This window comes from Ciconia boyciana, chromosome 2, assembly GCF_034638445.1.
Source record: "Ciconia boyciana chromosome 2, ASM3463844v1, whole genome shotgun sequence".
NCBI classification, from domain to species: Eukaryota; Metazoa; Chordata; class Aves; order Ciconiiformes; family Ciconiidae; genus Ciconia; species Ciconia boyciana.
The window spans coordinates 57,111,123-57,127,935 of NC_132935.1; the positions used below are offsets into that span (position 1 = coordinate 57,111,123).

Here is a 16,813-nt window from a genome sequence, read left to right on the forward strand (position 1 = left end):
ACAGGGTCCTATTTTCCTATTTTAAAGTCTGTTGATCATACTATACATTTAAAAGCATAAATTGAAGAAACTATGTCAAAAACCCAACATAATTATTGTCACCAATATATTTATTTTTATTTAGCTATCAAATGCATGAATTTTAAAAAAAAATGTTGACCATTATATCAACCACTACTAGTTTTACTTCCTCCATTTCTCTCCTCTCAACCTCATATTCCATGTTCCTCTTTCCCCTCTACATTTATTCTCCCCTAATGCTCCTGCAGTGAGTGGCTCAACATAGATGCCATCTTAGATGGTACAGAACATGGTGACTGCTCACTCTGTATGTCTTAACACATAAACAAACACCAAAGTTGACTAGATGTCTGATGCCTTTGATTTAATGAACTGAATGTTCTGATAATTTTTGCCTCATGAAACCAGTTAAGTCAACCAAACTGCTAAATCCACTCTATGTCAGATGTAAATATCCATGATAAAAATATGAGCAGCTGCTTATAATTTATCTGTTTGATGTCTCCCACTAATTCAAACAGAAAGTGAGGTGTGTGGATTTGACTCTGCTGTGTTTGTGCATTGTAAAATTAAGTTTAGCACTACATTGGGCTTGATGTGCCTCTGCTACTGATGCTGAGCAACATTTATTATTTAATTAATTACAGCATCTCAGCTCATAGTCACAAAACAGATCACTCAAATGGCAGCACCCTGATAAACGCAACACTAATACCAACAGGGAAGAGAGGGGTGATAAAAATAAATCAATCAGTACATGAACAGTTTATAGTTCTTTTAAAGTACTGTTACAGTTATCTTATGTATTCATTTTCACTTACAACATCAAGACACCAACCCAAGTGAAGAGGCATCAGCCCAGTAGAATTCTCATTCTAACAAAGCCCCTCAAGTGAATGTTTGTCTTTAACTTGCCCCAAATATGATTCACCAACAACCTAACCACTCCTCATCTAAAATGCACAAAGAGCATACTTTGCATTATTCAAAAAAACAAGTCAATTTGATACTCCCTACACTTGGAAGGTTATTCCAAAAAAGCTATCAAAAAGGCTGTTAACTGAATATTGCCTCTTCAGCCCTCCTCTGCTTTCCACCCAGCTTTGAGCACTTGCCCAAGTACCACAGGACCTTTTGTAAATTTTACAAATGCAAAAAACACCCTTGAACACAAGTGTATGGTTTTGGCTGGGATGGAGTTAAAATTCTTCATAGTAGCTAGTATGCGGCTATTTTGTGCACCTCCAACCTACTAGCTGGCAGGGCAGTGTGAGGAGCAGAAAAGGTTTTGACACTGTGTAATCACTGTTCAGCAGCAACTAAAACATCCCTGTGTTATCAACACTAGTTTCAGCACAAATCCAAAACATAGCCCCATACAAGCTCCTATGAAGAAATTTAACTCTATCGCCACCAAAACCAGTACAAGTCTTGGCTAGTTCAAATGCAGAACATTCAGGTTCATTCCCACTTCAGAATGTAGACCAGGCAACAGGGTCACATGTTACTTTCCTCTCCTGCAGAAAAACTATAGGTCACCTTTCTTATTTTCTCCACTTTTTCAAACCAGTACAAATAAGTCCAGACCAAATGCTCAGAAGGCATCTAAGCTACAAGACACCACTAAAAACTAATGCAAGTTCAGAGCCTAAGAACCCTTTAATCTGGTCTTACATGTTCACACCAACATGCAAAAGAAGTAGAGCTAAGAAATTAGGAGTTTCTATTAAAACATCCTATCCCAGCAGTTTAAAGTCACTCGTGGTGATGAGGGGAGGAACAATAATTGGGCAACAGTGTGAAAAGCAATCACAGTGCCCTTATTTTCTGTCCACATAAGCACCAAAGCAGAGCAAAATGAATACATGCATTAATTTATCTAGACTAAGTAGTTTGCAAACTTCTCTTCAAAACTCTATACTACTACCACCAAACACAGGCAGCATCGCATAACAAGATAAGCACTGGATTTTGTTTCAATATCTGACTATCACCGACCTGCTCTATGACACAAGCCAAGTAACTGCTCCTCTCTGTATCTTCATTTTCCTGTCCAATCATTTGTTTGACTGTTTTTTGTAGAAGTTGTTCAGGCTTGTCTATCTTGCATCTCGTCCATACTGTACCAAGAATGTATTAACATACCCTGCTTTAAGTTCTCCTGTTTCCCTTAAGTTCCCCTCTGTTTTATGGCAAGGATACAATTACTTGCCACAATTATTAACTAACATGGATCATACAGCAATCGTGCTGAGACAGACTATATTTAGAGGTGCTTAGTCAACCATTGACAAGCTTGGTTGAGCATACAACAACAAAACAGAAGTCCATTTAAAACTCAGTCCCCTATAAAACTGTAGTCTATAGGCCAATTTTCAAGTGAGCTGATTTTTCTACTACATCTCATCTTCATAATATCTTTCACAAAGATCTTGATCATACTGTGTCTTTTACAGACAGGTGCACAAGATCATGTTTGAAAAAATAATTACTATTTTTCTTTTATTTAATAATGTGTGAACTCTTTGTTCTTAATAATGTGTGAAGACTGTTCAGTAGCAAGATCTACATGTATTCTGTTTGCTCTTCTGTACCTGCTATGGGCTCCATGGCAGAAACATATCCTCCCTTATTTTGGCATGGAAACTCAGTAACAAGATGACAGGTATTCTAAAAATGAGCAATTTTCATTTCTCAAAGCTGAGGAACAAATAATTTTAAAGATTCAAGATTTCCAACTAATATTACAGTTCCCTCATTTTATCTTCCGCTTTCCCAAAGCGTTGTCAAGATCTGTTAAGAAGACTCTGTGGCAGTTGCTACAGATATATATAGTAAAATGGGCTAATTTTTATTCAACTGTAGTATAGGCTATTTGCTACAGTCTACATCAATTGTCACCATAAGAATGTTCAGGTTAACACAGCACTTACAGGCAGAAAGGACTTAGTTTTGTTCTGCTGTTCAAGCAAGTAATTTTTCTGTTTAATTGTAAAGCAAAAATAGTAGTCCTACAAGTCCAAACATTTGATATCATAATCACAAAATAATAGCAGCAAGTTTTGTTTAAGTCATCATCCTCTATGCTATGAAAGAATAAATTCACCTTACATTCAGATTTCTGCAGAACACAAGTAGTGTTCTCAGCCCTTCAATATCGTAAATACATTCCTTTCCATCTCATTTTCTGTAAGAAATATCATTTTGCATCTTGATGTTCTGCAAAGATAAATCCACCTCAGCGTGACCATGGAAGCTAAACATCTATATTTGTCCACAGTTAGGAACTCATTAGTCTTACCCTTTCATAGTGTGCTATATTCCAGCTCCAGTTCTGCAGTGACATCACAGACCAAAGCATCAGTCATAATATTTCAGCTTAATTTGCTACCACAAATTTACTGCACTGCTTCAGTAACAATAACAGAGAGCTACTGTGATGACAGTTACACAAATATTACAAAATGCGTTTGTAATGCTGAGTTCCACCCTCTCGCCTGCCAGATCCAGGTATCACTCACTGGTGATCATCGATTCCACTGTCAGAAAGTGGGAGCTGATTTTTCCGAGACACTTAAAATACATCACCGCTGTCCTTCTGCTGAAAATGCAAATGAGATGCCACTAGTTTACCCTGATATTGCAAATATTTTCAGACAAAAATGCAAGTTTGAACAGTGTGTGATTTTACTCAGCAAAAATTGCAAAACAGGTGAACAAAAGTATAAATGGGTTCTGCAAGTGATAATCTTAGATTCCAGTCTGCCCACCATATTAACAGAAATAAGAACCACACTTCTCTTTCTCTGTCTCTCCCCCAAATTTCCCCTTCAAACATGGAACACTATCCACCTTGAGCCTATTATGAATGCGGTGAAGTCACCACACCTGAATGCATAGACTTTGTTGTCTGCACTCCAAGTTTGGTGGGATTGGGTTTGGGGGAGAAGGAGAAGAGAGGTAGGAGCAAGGAAGAAGATAAGAAGGGGGAAATGCAAAGCAGCTCTGATGCAAAACTGCCGTGCTAACAGCAAGGCTTACTGCATTAGCCCCTATGTAGCACTTCCATAGCAGAGCTTGCTAACAGCTTGAAGTACAGACAGAGCAAACACTTTAAAATAAAGCTACAGTACAGGCTTGGTGGGGGGAGCATTTAGCAGATTAAAGAAAGATGCAGGAATCAATCAGCAGCTGTTTACACACAGAATTTATGCAACTGTGGCACAGCAAATTTAAAAGACCCACTAGACTAAACATCACAAACTAAAAGAATATTTTCATTTAACAAAGGCCTTCAAAAAAAATACAGTTATCACGCATGCCAAAGGAGTTGCATTTCTCATCAAGCATCAGAGGAAACAAGGGGTGACACAAAATTCTTTAAGCAACGAGGACAAGTGCAGCTACAGACAAGTTTGTCTCTTCAAGGCATACACAAGCAGTACTGAAAATCCTGATTTGCTCTGAAACAAAGGAATAGTTCTATCTCACATTGCTCACTAGCCATTTATTTGCACAACAGCGGCACATACCTTCTATCGGTTAATGGTTTGACCTGCAACAAAAGCTGGTCCAGAGGAAATTGAAACAAAGGGAAGGACATCCAAGCTACCAGTTAAAACAATCAACAGTTTATATTTTGTCAGCCAGTTTCCTGTTGGGAGCATGTCACGCCCATCACCATGGTACTCAAGTCCCCTGCTATTTAAGTCCCTATCTTTTACACCTTCCAAACAACTGCATACAGTTAAGAATTGTGGAATGAGGCTGGAGTGAAGCAAAGTCAGCTAGTGCAGGCAGGAAGTTCCTCTAATGTACCTTTTTCTCCTCCACAAGTTCCTTACAGTCAAATAAAGGTATCCAACCTCTCCCTGCAGAGCACTGCTGCTTGTGGGGTTTTTGCTTGCTTCCATGACTGACTGAGAATTTTGTAGCACTGTGAAGAGGATCACACTTCCACCTTCAACCAAGATGTTCTCCCTGGTCCTACCAAGACAGGACACATGCATTCACTGCTCTTGGGGCCATGCTCGAGTTCTGCCCCTCACTGGGTATCTGGTACACACAAAAACATCAAGTTCAAACTACATACGCTTTAACCTTGGACTAACTGGAAGGGAGGGCATTATGAAGCAAGCAGTTGAAGCTCAAATGCTCCAAAGGCTTGTGCTAGCTTTGCAATGCTGATATGACACCATGAGTTATAACACATCAGCTAAAAACCCAACTACTCCACTTGAATCAAGTATGGCAAGTATACGCAGTTACTTCAACTAGTTCAATCACAGTATCTGAAATAGATTTACTTGGACTAAATGCTGCAGAGAAGGCACGTTCTATGACTAGTACATCCATAACCTTTAAAACATGGCTTTGCAACATAAATCACTTTGAACTTCCTAATTGTACTTCTCCTCTCTCCACTTAAACCCCAGACAACGCTCTTGAGACGTTGTTTGACAGCATACAAAACTCTTGGTGGGATAAGCCTTTGTGCTTCCTGAGAGTTCAGAGGTGGAAATTCCTTCTGCAACTCTTCACACTTTTCCTTCTGCAACTCTCCATGATCTTCCTGTCCACGCTCGGTATAAAGTATAAAACTGGTCTACAGGAGAAGATTGAGCAGTACAGAATGCAATGGATTCACTTTTAGAAGTAGTAAGAACAGTCATGGGTGTTAATTTCAATGTTATTTAAAATAAGAGTTTCCTCTAATAAAACATACATACAAGCAAACTTGCACAAGCAAGTATCCCTACAGACTAATCAAGCTATTCCTCCTGCAGGCTAGAGAGGAAGGAAAAGGTGGTCTTCTCTTCCATTCAAACATTTGGGAACCGTTCAGGTACTATGGCAACAAGACAAAAATATACCTAAGCAGATTTGTTTATCAGAGAAAAACGCTCCAACAGTCTGCATTATTGCTCATATAGAATGTCACTTTTATACATTAATATATTTAGCTTTTATGGAAATTGTATCTCAGAATAATACGTATTTATTTTACTATTTGCCTTTCATTTTTCTTTACCTTAAAAATAGTAAACAAACTCCCAAACAGTACTCTCAACTCCCAGTGCACTTGTTCTGCTGTTGCAAATGAACACCCTTCACAAACATACTTTGACACTTTGTTCAACCTATACACTGGACAGGATTTTAACATCCTATTGCCAGAAAGAACCGCAGCATCCCACCCAAACCAAGAAAAAGCCACATTAATTTTTCTTATGCTGTACCTTCTAAAGCAGACAGAGAAACCCTGATGTTCTGCATTCTTTTAAGGGCAGCTGTCCCTGCCTTGCTCTTCCAAAGAGAGATGCCTTGCTCTTCCAAAGAGAGAATTCTTACTCCAGCTCTCAAAGAAGCAGCTATCCTTCCATCCAGTTCTGCTACTGTCACAAGGCACCTCTTGCAGCTACTACTCTTACAATGAAAACTTCCTGCCCACACAGAGGGAAAGTCTTAGCAGCAAAAGACACACACAGGAAAGGGAGGCATTTTATCTTCAACACTCTGTGGTCTGCCACCTCCGCAACAGGTCAGCAATCAGAAACAAATGCACGAACACCAAGGTTTCACTCTTATCTTAAGCTTAAGATTTTGAAAATGTCTCTTTCCTGACTCATTCACACCTTCCCCTTTTGTTTTTTTCCTCCAAGTGGGAAAGAAAGGAAGAAGGAGAATACCTGAAGCCCTAGGAGATAAATCAGGAGACAAAGACAAAATTAAAAAAAAAAAAAAAAAAAGAGGAGCTGGCAACCTTAATTGAGGATTCCTGCCAGTGACAGGAACGTAAAAGGTGGCTGGTAAAAAGCACATTCCACATCAGAAGTGATGCTACTGGCCTTGGGAAGCTGAAAGCCTAGAAAATTACCTCTCCTTCAGTCCTCTGCTAGGTGTAATGGAGAAAACGTGCAGCTGCATGAAGAAGGTTCATCAGCCTATATCAAATCAAGCACAACCCTTTCCTCACATCATCTCATTCTCTCTAGGATCCTAAGAGGCTGCTCAAGAAAAATTACCCATTACCCACCTGAGACCGCTAAAACCAGAATTCCATGGGGACCCAGCCATCCACCTGGGTCTCCCAGTTTCTATGAGGGTCAATCACCACATTAAAAGACAAAGAAATGAACTGAAGAGTCAGGAGAATTAAAACCTGATCTCTGGAGAAAACAACAGACTTAACAAGTATGCTTCATTAGCATTAAAAACTGGTTATTAGATTCCCAACGGAACAGAATCTCAGCCACACCAGAGAACCAAAACAGAAAGTCTGCCATTAATTTGTTATTTTTTGCAACACAGACATTAAAGACTGCAGACTACTGAAATGCCAACCCAGTAACTCAAACTATCTCAGCACTCTTTCACCAGAGCTAAGTCTCTGATGGGACCAAAAGGTCAGTACTGCAACATGGCATTTGAACATTATGTTGGAAATTTAGCTATACTCAAAGCCGGAATTAAGTCTAAGAAGTGACCTGACTTGCAGTCTATACATAACAACCAACAACATAATAGTATTTGCTAATTCTTGTTCTGTAGTAATGGAACAAAGGAACTACAATACCAAAGCTTCTGATATTACTATGTACAGCTGCGGGAAAGGTAAAGTGAATTTTAACGTACTGAATACATGTTATCCCAGCATAATTCACTGCAAGGGAGTAAGAACTACAGCACAGCATCAAGCTGTGATTGTGATTTGACACCACAGGGAAATACAGACCGATTTTATTTAAAAAAAAAAAAACAAAACCAACAACCCAAACCCACACACTTTTGACTTTAAGCATATGAAAAAAGAAAAAAGTTAAAAGAAAAAAAATAAATTGAAATTAGCTTCTATTTGGGAAGAGACTTGTGTGCTACACAAAGTCTAATAGAATAATTTAATTAAAAGCATTCAACCAACACAAGCTCACTGCTAATGCCAGATGAGTTGCTGATCACCTGGAACAAGAACATATCATCAAAGATAAACCACCTTTTGACACCTGCAGATGCACAAAGAGTATTTTCTTCAGCTCAGCTAAATAACTGGTTTAGTCACAGTTGAGAAGCCTGCTGGGAGGAGAGGCTAGAAAGACCTGTCCTCCCTTTCCAGTTAATGAAAAAGAACTCAATACTAAAACCAGAGGTATATTAGATTATAGCTACTGTATTTTTTTTAATCTTTAGAACTGTTTAATCCACTAGTAAAATCCAACCAGTAACACTAGATTGGCTAATTGTAAAAACTATCTTACTGTTAAATTTTAAATCTATCTTACTGTTAAACTCTTATGCTAAGGCAAACAAGTTTACACACAGGTGTAATATATATGTATCTATATAAACTCATTCAACAGCTCTAAACTAGAACTGTCTAAACTATGCTTAGATATTAAAATACCATTTTCTGCATTTTTAGTTAAAACATCTGAACTCTAAGTGTACAGAAAAAGGTAACTATCACTCACCATTTTTCAACATGATAAAAGGTAAAGTTTCAGAATCTGAATGTTAAGCTACATAACCAGCAAAGCATGTATATAGTACTTGCAACTATCAAAAGTCCAAAAGTCGTATGTAAATGCAGCTGCCAGTTACCAATAATAAATATTTTTTCAAAAAACACAAATGCCAAACAGTATTAAAACCAGTTATTAGATCAAAATTTCTTTTCTCTCCTGATTTAAATCACTATTAAAATCCCAAGTTAAATAAAGCTATCCTCTTTCACAATCTGAATTCTAATTACAGATGGCTCTATTTTGCAGAATACACATCCTGCACACATCAATGGACAGACTGAAAGAAGCAGCATTGTGGTATGTTTGATTGCATCTATCTGTACTGACCAGTTCAATCTTCAGAAGCATCCAGGGGGGGAAGGGGGTGTGGAACACAAACTATCCAGGAAGAGTCATAAAGAACATTTTATTTATCATCAGAAATATATAGTTCTACAACCCCCCATGTTTGCTTTTCAACCATTTTTGTTGCCTATTTTCTTTTCTGTTCTATACTTAGCTTATACAGTTACATTATTTTGATTTTGTATGCACAAAACAAAGATCTGAAAAAAAGCCAAATTTTCCCTGACTTCTTTTCATATACTGTGCAAGATTTTAGACAAAAGATCAAGGAAGCCAATAGTCCAAGTAGCTTTATGGGTACTGTCCAGCTGATACTGAACGGCTACCTTAATTTTGCCACCTCATAGCAGCCAGATGGGATGGGGAGTCTTCTGCAGGCTTCCACTTTGAATTTTCACCCTACTGCCTTTTTTTTTGCCTTAGTGGGTGGTTTTTTTTGCCTTAGTGGATATCATACAAGGATTCTTATTACGTTCACCTTCATACAGATGAAATGCAGTGATGCGTTACTTATTTGGGGGGTTACAGTCAATAACAAAGTTGCCTTTCACAATACAAACTACATTTAAGAATTAAATTTCTTTTATAACCTTCTGTACCTTTAGCCAGGACACATTCACTGATTATTTTTTTTTTTCTTCTTCAAACTACCAAACAAGGAAAAGCCACTGGCTGAATATGGGAGAACCAGAATGTCTTTAATTATTATCATAGCCTCTGACATCAGGAGCTACCTCTACAGAAGCAAAATACTAGCTAAAATTAAAGTACTGAAATACCAAGTGCCAAGCTATGTAACTACTTAGAGCAATCATCTGTGTAATGTACCATCACGTGTAAAGTATGCATTCACCTGGAGGAAAAAAATAAAATAAAAATCAGAGCTTTCCAGTGGTTACCAAGCAACCAAGAGCAGAAGATAATATGAAGCTTTCAAAATAGAAATGCAAACCAAAGCTGAAATTATTTCAAAGTCAATCCAGCTGGTTTATCAACCACTCTCTAAAAGCCTTTCTTATGAAAGCTCCTGTTTAATCTCTGACCTCTTAAACAAATAAATAAAAGGCAATTTTTAAATAGATGTCTTCTACAGCTTATATTCTGAAAGTCTCCCACTCCTCCAAAAGCAGATTTACTACTCTCTGTTGAAATCTAGGAATGTTTCATTTAACCTAAATATTTATCAAGTTCTCTTTGGGAAAAGGTAAACTTTCTATTAAAACAGTTCTCCAAAGATATAATAATTTACTGGTTTATATTTCAGGTTAATTAGCATCCCATGAAATGAAGTGGCAGAATAAATGAGGAGAGGCAAGCTGTACAGTTGTACAAGTTGTTGATTAAACTCCAACTTTCCAGTAAAATACTTAATTCCAGAGACCTTATAGACAATTATTATAAAACAGCTGTTCTTAACTCTGCGCATCTAAAAAGATATATAGATGCTTGGTTCATTACTTTTAGCAGCAACGGTGCATTGTTGTTTGCTCAACTCCAGGATTTTCTCCTACTGCTTTAGAACATGACCAATAAAAGGTATCTATTAGTCACCTTAATGATTCTTTCATTTTCTTTTGTACTTTTATTGTATTAGACAATGGTGAATCACACTGTAAATTATCATTATAAAAAAACAATTTTGTGATTCAGAATCAAACCTAGACTCACCAATGAGCTACAAAGGAACGCCTAATCTAGTAAAATGTCCCAGGCCATATCCCTAATCAGAGACTGAGCTTCAGATGTCCAATCCAGATCTGTACACGTGCATCTAGTCTTAATCACTCCTGGTTTCTCCAGCATAACTCATAGATGTTTTGCTATTGCTTGATACCAGATCAATTAAAAGCCCAAAGATTTATTGAAAACTACACAGTTCACTTTTCAAAATAGCCAAACAATTGATCCCATCTCAGTCTTTTCTTATAATTCATATTATTTTACATTTACCTAATTTCTCCTCCTAAATTACACCACTAGGACTACAGGTATGCCTGCACATCTTTTTCCTTGTTTGGCCTTAATTATAGCTTAGCACATTTAATACCAAGAGCACAGCTGGCAGAATTACACATGCATAAAAGCTGCCAGCACTTCCAGTTTTCTCACAACTGCATTACTACTTCAGGAACACACCTCTAAACCAGTGTCTAACTCGACCACTCAAAAGAGCTGTAAACATTTGAAATATTTACAATAGAGAGGTACTGTAGGGTGGAGTTCAGGCTTGGCACGGCCAGGCAAAAATTGCGGCTTTTTGTCTTTTTTCAACATTGTCTGTTTCATATGTGCAACCATGAAATGTAATCCCAAACAAAGCATCAACTGGGAACGCTTTCATAAATTGTGTAAGACCTGTTGTACGTGGGTACAAAACATGGTTATTTCAAAGAAATACCACTGCACAAGAAACAGTGCTTTTGACTAGATATGTACAGTTTCCCTGGTCTGTTATTTTTCTTTAGCTCAAACCCACCTCACAAGAACAAAACCACATAAAATTTAGAACCATAAAAGACATCACGTGACTGAACTATGTCCAGACAGCACACATTGATTCATACAGATTCCTGGTTTTTCCCTTAAAATAATATGCATAAGTATTGAGCTATTCACTTTTATCTACTTCCATCAAAACCTCAGTAACGTTTAATGAGGTTTCAAATTTTTAGATTTCTATGGCTCCTGCCTTCAGGATGCTCTCATCTGGATTGAGTCATATCTCCAAGCATACATTATGTTTTTAAAGACAAGACCATAACTTTCAAACCGTCACCAGAAACCCACAGGTTCAGAATAATCTCTCCAATGACTACACTCATATCTTGCTTCAACTCCTGTCAAGAAAAATCATAATCTATGTGGAAATTTAAGACCACACTTTTTTTTTTTTTTAAAGTGTGTCATTTCTGAGAAAGTCCTCTTGTAATCACACAAAGTTTTCAAACAGCTATGCTATCAATCTGAATTTCAAGCAAGCAGAATTGAAAAAAAAAAATAAAGCCTTAGAAAAAGGCTCCCTCTTTGTGCAAGGCAATGCATGATTTAAACGTCCTTTTAAACATCAGATCACAAAACTGAACAAGATGCAAAACATTTACAGTTAAATTCCAAGTTAAAATAACACTCCCCTAAAAATGTAAAAGACATAAAATGAAAGCTCTTTCGCCTGCCATCTAGTCCTGGTGAGCGGATCGCTGTGCAGACTGCACGTCAGCCAAAATACCTTCAGACAGCGACAAGGGTCCGCACGCCCACGGCAGACTGCGAGGCAGACGCCTGCCTTACCAGCTGCCTCCGCCTCCATTTTCACTTTCCGCCCAAAATTTATCCTCCTCTGCTTCCAAGAAGCTCCCTCGGTATTGACATTACCAACAGACGCCTTCTCACCTGAGTAACATTTTACAGTCTGCCCAGCCAGGCTTCATACCCCTGAGTTAGTAATTTTGCACCAGAGCCACATTCTGCAATTTGCACCCTGACATTAACTCTTTTCCACACATCTCTCCAGCAGGGTCAGGAAGAGGGGGCCTGAGGGGGGGAGGAGGGGGAAGGACAAAAAAAAAAAAAAAAATAGAGAGATATAAAAGGAACGAGCAACCCACACGCTGCAGTCTCCAGCCCGGCAGGTTTCTGCTCCCCGGAGGCGTCCCCCCGTGCCCAGGCCATGAGGGGACGACTCCCCTCGGCTGCTCGCAGGCTGCCACACCTCCCGGCGGGGCGGCCTCCCGCCCGCCCTCGGCGGCCGTTAACGGAACCCCCGCACCCCCCCGCCCCGCGCGCGCTTCCCGCCGGCCAACGCACCCCGCTGCGCGCCGCCGCTCCCCCGCGGGAAAGCCCGGCGGAGCCCGGCCTGCCCCACGCGCGCCCGGGTGCGTGTCATGTACACAGGGAAGCGCGGAGCATGGCCTCCTCCTCCCCCCTGCCTCCCACAATGCACCGTGGGCGCTCCCCTCTGAAGCCACTTCCTCGCCCGAAAGCCACCCCACGCCGCCGCCCGGCCCCACTCACATCCGTCGATCTCCTCCTGCAGGTCCTCCTGGAGCAGCGACAGATCTGCGGGAGACACACCATGTGCCAACGCGCCCGGCCCGCTGCCCCCGCCACGCGTGACCCAGCCCGCCCGCGGGGCTGCCCACCGCCGCCAGCGGGTTCCGCAGGCTGCGCCCCGGTGCCCCCCCGACCCGACCCGACCCCACCCCGCAGCCCCCCGCGCTCCGAGCCGGACAGCGGCGGGAAGCGCTTCCGAAGCCGGGGCGGGGGAGAGGAAGGGGGGAAGAGGAGGGCTGGCGCCGCACCGGGGAGGCGGCGTGTGCGGAAAGGGGGAGGGGGGCGCTACCTACCCGCCATCTTGCTGCAGCCCCCGCGGGGCGCCGGGCTACATTTAACCCGCGGCCGAGGGACGAAGGGGGCGGCGGTGCGGGCGGCGGGAGGGGGCAGGCCCCGCGCGGTCCAGGTCCCGGGCCCGGCGGCGTCTCCCCGCGTCCCCGAGAGAGTCGCGCAGGGAGGGAGGAGGGAGAGAGCGGGCGGGCGGAGGAAGGCGGGAGGAGGGGTCTGGGCCGGACACGCTGCCCCCGCCTCCGCCCGGCGGAGCCGCGCTCGCTCGCACAGGCGGCCGTGCCTCCCCGCCCCTCGCTCTGACTCACGCCCGGAGCCGCCCGGCCCTGCCCGCGGGCGGCGAGGCCGGCGGTCGGCAGGGCACGGCCGCACGCCCCGGCCCGCTCACCTGGCCTCGCCGCTCTTCCCCCCCCCCGCCGCCATCTCGGGGCTTGGGCTCTTCCTGCCGCCCGTCGACGGGCGGGGAGGGCAGCGGGGCTGAGGCAAGGCTCCGCCGCGCTCCCGGCCCTGCCCCGAAAGGCCCCGTTTGGGGCGTTGTGGGGTCAGCCGGAGGGAAGGTCCTCCTCACCTGGGGCTGCGTGGGGTCGCTTCCAGAGGAAAGGGGTCTCGGCGAGGCAGCGGGGCCGCAGAAGTCCTTGCTTTGGGCGTTGTGGGGTCACCTGGAGAGAAGGGTCCCTTGGGAGGTGGCCGTGCCGCCACCGCGCCGCCCACCAGCACCCTCCTCTAGTGAACTGCCGAGTTTCAGCAGCTGGGAACCCGTGGCTTACGGATGGGACTCGGGATGTTCTCCGCTTCACTGCTGTGCCTTCTGACTCTTGTTTTAAAAATGCGCAATTTAGTTGTATGTATATGCAAAGGTATCCATCGTTTTCTGCTTTTGCTGGCTGTACCTTATGGTCAGTCCCGATGGCTGTTGTCATTTTAACTGTTTTGACAGATTTTCCACTGTAAATTGCAATATTAAAAGTGTTGGGTAAAACAAATGCTCTAATTAGTTGATACCCAGAGCACTTGATAAGGGAAAGGTCCACGACTGGTACTGGTGCTGGTGCTACCTGTGAGTCTTACCTGAGTCTTCCACAGTCTTATTTTTATCTCGGTAATACTTGATGAAGTTGTTAGTACACAGAAAAGCAAAATAATTATTTTTATTTTTGCTCAGTCTTTCAAAAAAGGATGCAATTTCAGTAGCTCTGTTTTTAACTGAATGTTTGACAACATGTCTTGTAAGCTGCTTTTTAACATCATACGGTTGTTTTTATTTTGTAAATTGGACAAGGTTTAAATCTCTATAGTCATTCATTCTCTTTGCCATAGTGGCTGAAAATGTGTAATCATCTTTTAAAATGCATACATGCCTTTCCTTACAATCCTGTAGAACAAGCTCTGCTCTGTTTCATACCCGTTCAATCTTTAGACGAGTCACTAGGGCCTACTGGATACTGATTATCCAACACTTGCTTTCATTCAGATATATAGCCTCAAAATCTGAGTAAATCAAGTAAATTCACCATGACTAAGTTATATGAACCATGCTGTTCTCTGCCAGTGTAATTTAAGAGGAGATTCTGGGGAAATATTTGACATCACAAATCATTGGCAATGCAGGATGTAATAGCAATAGACCTAGAGCAGAAAAATAAAGTGTACTTGAAGATTCCATGTTCATTATCTCTATTACTGCAAGTTATTTCCAGGAAGCTTTCTCTCATCTCCTCTCTGCATCCTTCACCACAGTCAAGGTCCAGTTTTGCTTCCTCTGAATTCAACAGCAACAGCCTAAAATGTGATGTGCTTCATTTTACTGAAAGAATCGAGGGGTTTGGTTCCTTTTTCCAACTCTTTACAAAAGAGGCACTAATGCACACTGACCATAGATTACTGTGGTCTGAGAGCGTCAAATCTACCTTGACCATTGTTATTATTATCATCAGAATGAGAAATGGAACTTAATGAGATATGTCAACGACAACTGGGTCTATAATTTGGAATGCACCAGAATTACTGCTCTTGAAAGTGTATTAATAGTGTTAATTATTGTCAGCTAATTATTGCCCCATATGTAATGGTCTCTAGAGTATTTAGGGGTTTTTTATTTCTAAGTACATATTTGTTTAAAGAGATTGAAGTAAAATTTATGCAATAAAGCACAGTCAAATGATGATTGCAAGAGATCATACTTAACATAAATTCATATAAATGAATTTTGGATCTTCCTATGTGCATGTGATCTTCTTAAGTGGTGGTTAGTTCTTTCTCCGTAGGCAGGACTGTGTGGTATTTAAATAGCACAGATAACAAGGATCAGTGTGATTTAGCCTTGCGAGACAAATTATAATTGTTCAGGAATTGCAAATTTTTTTGCTATGCGTTACCCATAGAACATCAGACTGTGTTCCCCAGGCGCAGCTGGTCCCAGCACCATTGCTAGCAGCCATCAGGAAAGGTCTCTTCCTCTGTGAGCAGAACCTCTGTGGCAAAACCTTTGCTCATACAGTGACACACACATGGAGAGGAATAAATAATTAAAAAAAAAAATTATTTGGCTTCATGCCAACACGCAATGCAAAATCCCACTTAATGAATAAGTAACCAGATATTTCTAAACTTCTCAGCCTCAGTAAATCCCCAAGTACTCCTTAAGGGCCTGATCCAAAGTTCAAGTTGATGGTAAGATTCCCTGCCACTGGTCCCAAGCAAGGCAGACAGAGACCATGTAAGTGTAGGACAGACGCTGGCTCTTTCAGACAGCGTGATGAACTGCAATTTGAAAATAACATACCTAATGATGAAATAAAATTTTCATAACAGACTTGTTTTATTAGACGAGACGTGTTAAGGAGCAGGAAATACAGCACCTGCCAAAATGTTCTAGCAGATTTTGTGCTGGAGTTCTCATAGTCAGTTTGAGTACCCTTACAGGCACTGGGAAGTAAAAAACTTAAGAAATAGATAAACTCACATTCACGCACTCTATCATCTCATGGAAAAACCCACTACAAAGGGTGGAAGCCAAGGCTAGGGATGGAAGGATACAAATGAAAGACTCCTTGGCAAGATACTTTGCATGGACAAAAGACACCTGTATTGCTATCTACATGATATATCTCAAAAAAGTCCATAGCAATCAGCAAGACATTACAGTATTTACATAAAGTACTACATAAATCCTTTCAAACCTACAAAAGTGATCAAGGTAGACACAAGATACCCAACATCCATCTAGACATATTTGCAACATGTTATTCTGTAGTTGTATTAGTGGCATGTCTTCAGTCAAAACCGCTCCAGGTATAAGCACCTCAGGCTGAAAAACCCTGCAGCCCCAAGAACTCACCGATATTATATTATTATCTAGCTGATTATTATCTATTTTCTCTCATTTGCTGTGAAGAAGCAAGTCTGATCAGACCACAATGCCAGCTTTCAACGTCCACATATTAACTAGCTTTGCATTTCTCCCAGGCTACCCTTTGTGTGTGGGAAGAGCTTCCCATAAATATCTACGCAGCCATCTCGCCATCCTCCTTCAGATTCCTCTGCAAAACTCTCTTTTCCTGTAAAGCCTACAAGAAAATGTATTGGGG

At 41.5% G+C, this 16,813-nt stretch overlaps 1 protein-coding gene across 9 annotated transcripts in view; it reads right to left on the reverse strand.

The window, feature by feature from the left end:
• Positions 1-13,424, reverse strand: part of PPP4R1 (protein phosphatase 4 regulatory subunit 1) — a 68,615-nt gene extending 55,191 nt beyond the window's left edge. For 4 of the 9 annotated variants that reach the window (XM_072852754.1, XM_072852753.1, XM_072852749.1 and 1 more), the window contains exons 1-2: positions 13,232-13,424; positions 12,900-12,944 (exon numbers count right to left, since the gene is read on the reverse strand). Coding sequence is in view for 6 of the 9 variants with exons in the window: in XM_072852749.1 (XP_072708850.1) it covers positions 12,900-12,944; positions 13,232-13,238 (52 nt within the window). In the remaining 3 variants the exon portion in view is untranslated. Of the gene's footprint in view, positions 1-12,278; positions 12,420-12,692; positions 12,801-12,899; positions 12,945-13,231 lie in introns of those variants that run through there. The other 5 variants (XM_072852752.1, XM_072852751.1, XM_072852750.1 and 2 more) reach the window with 2 other exon arrangements.
• Between the last annotated feature and the right edge of the window lie 3,389 nt (positions 13,425-16,813).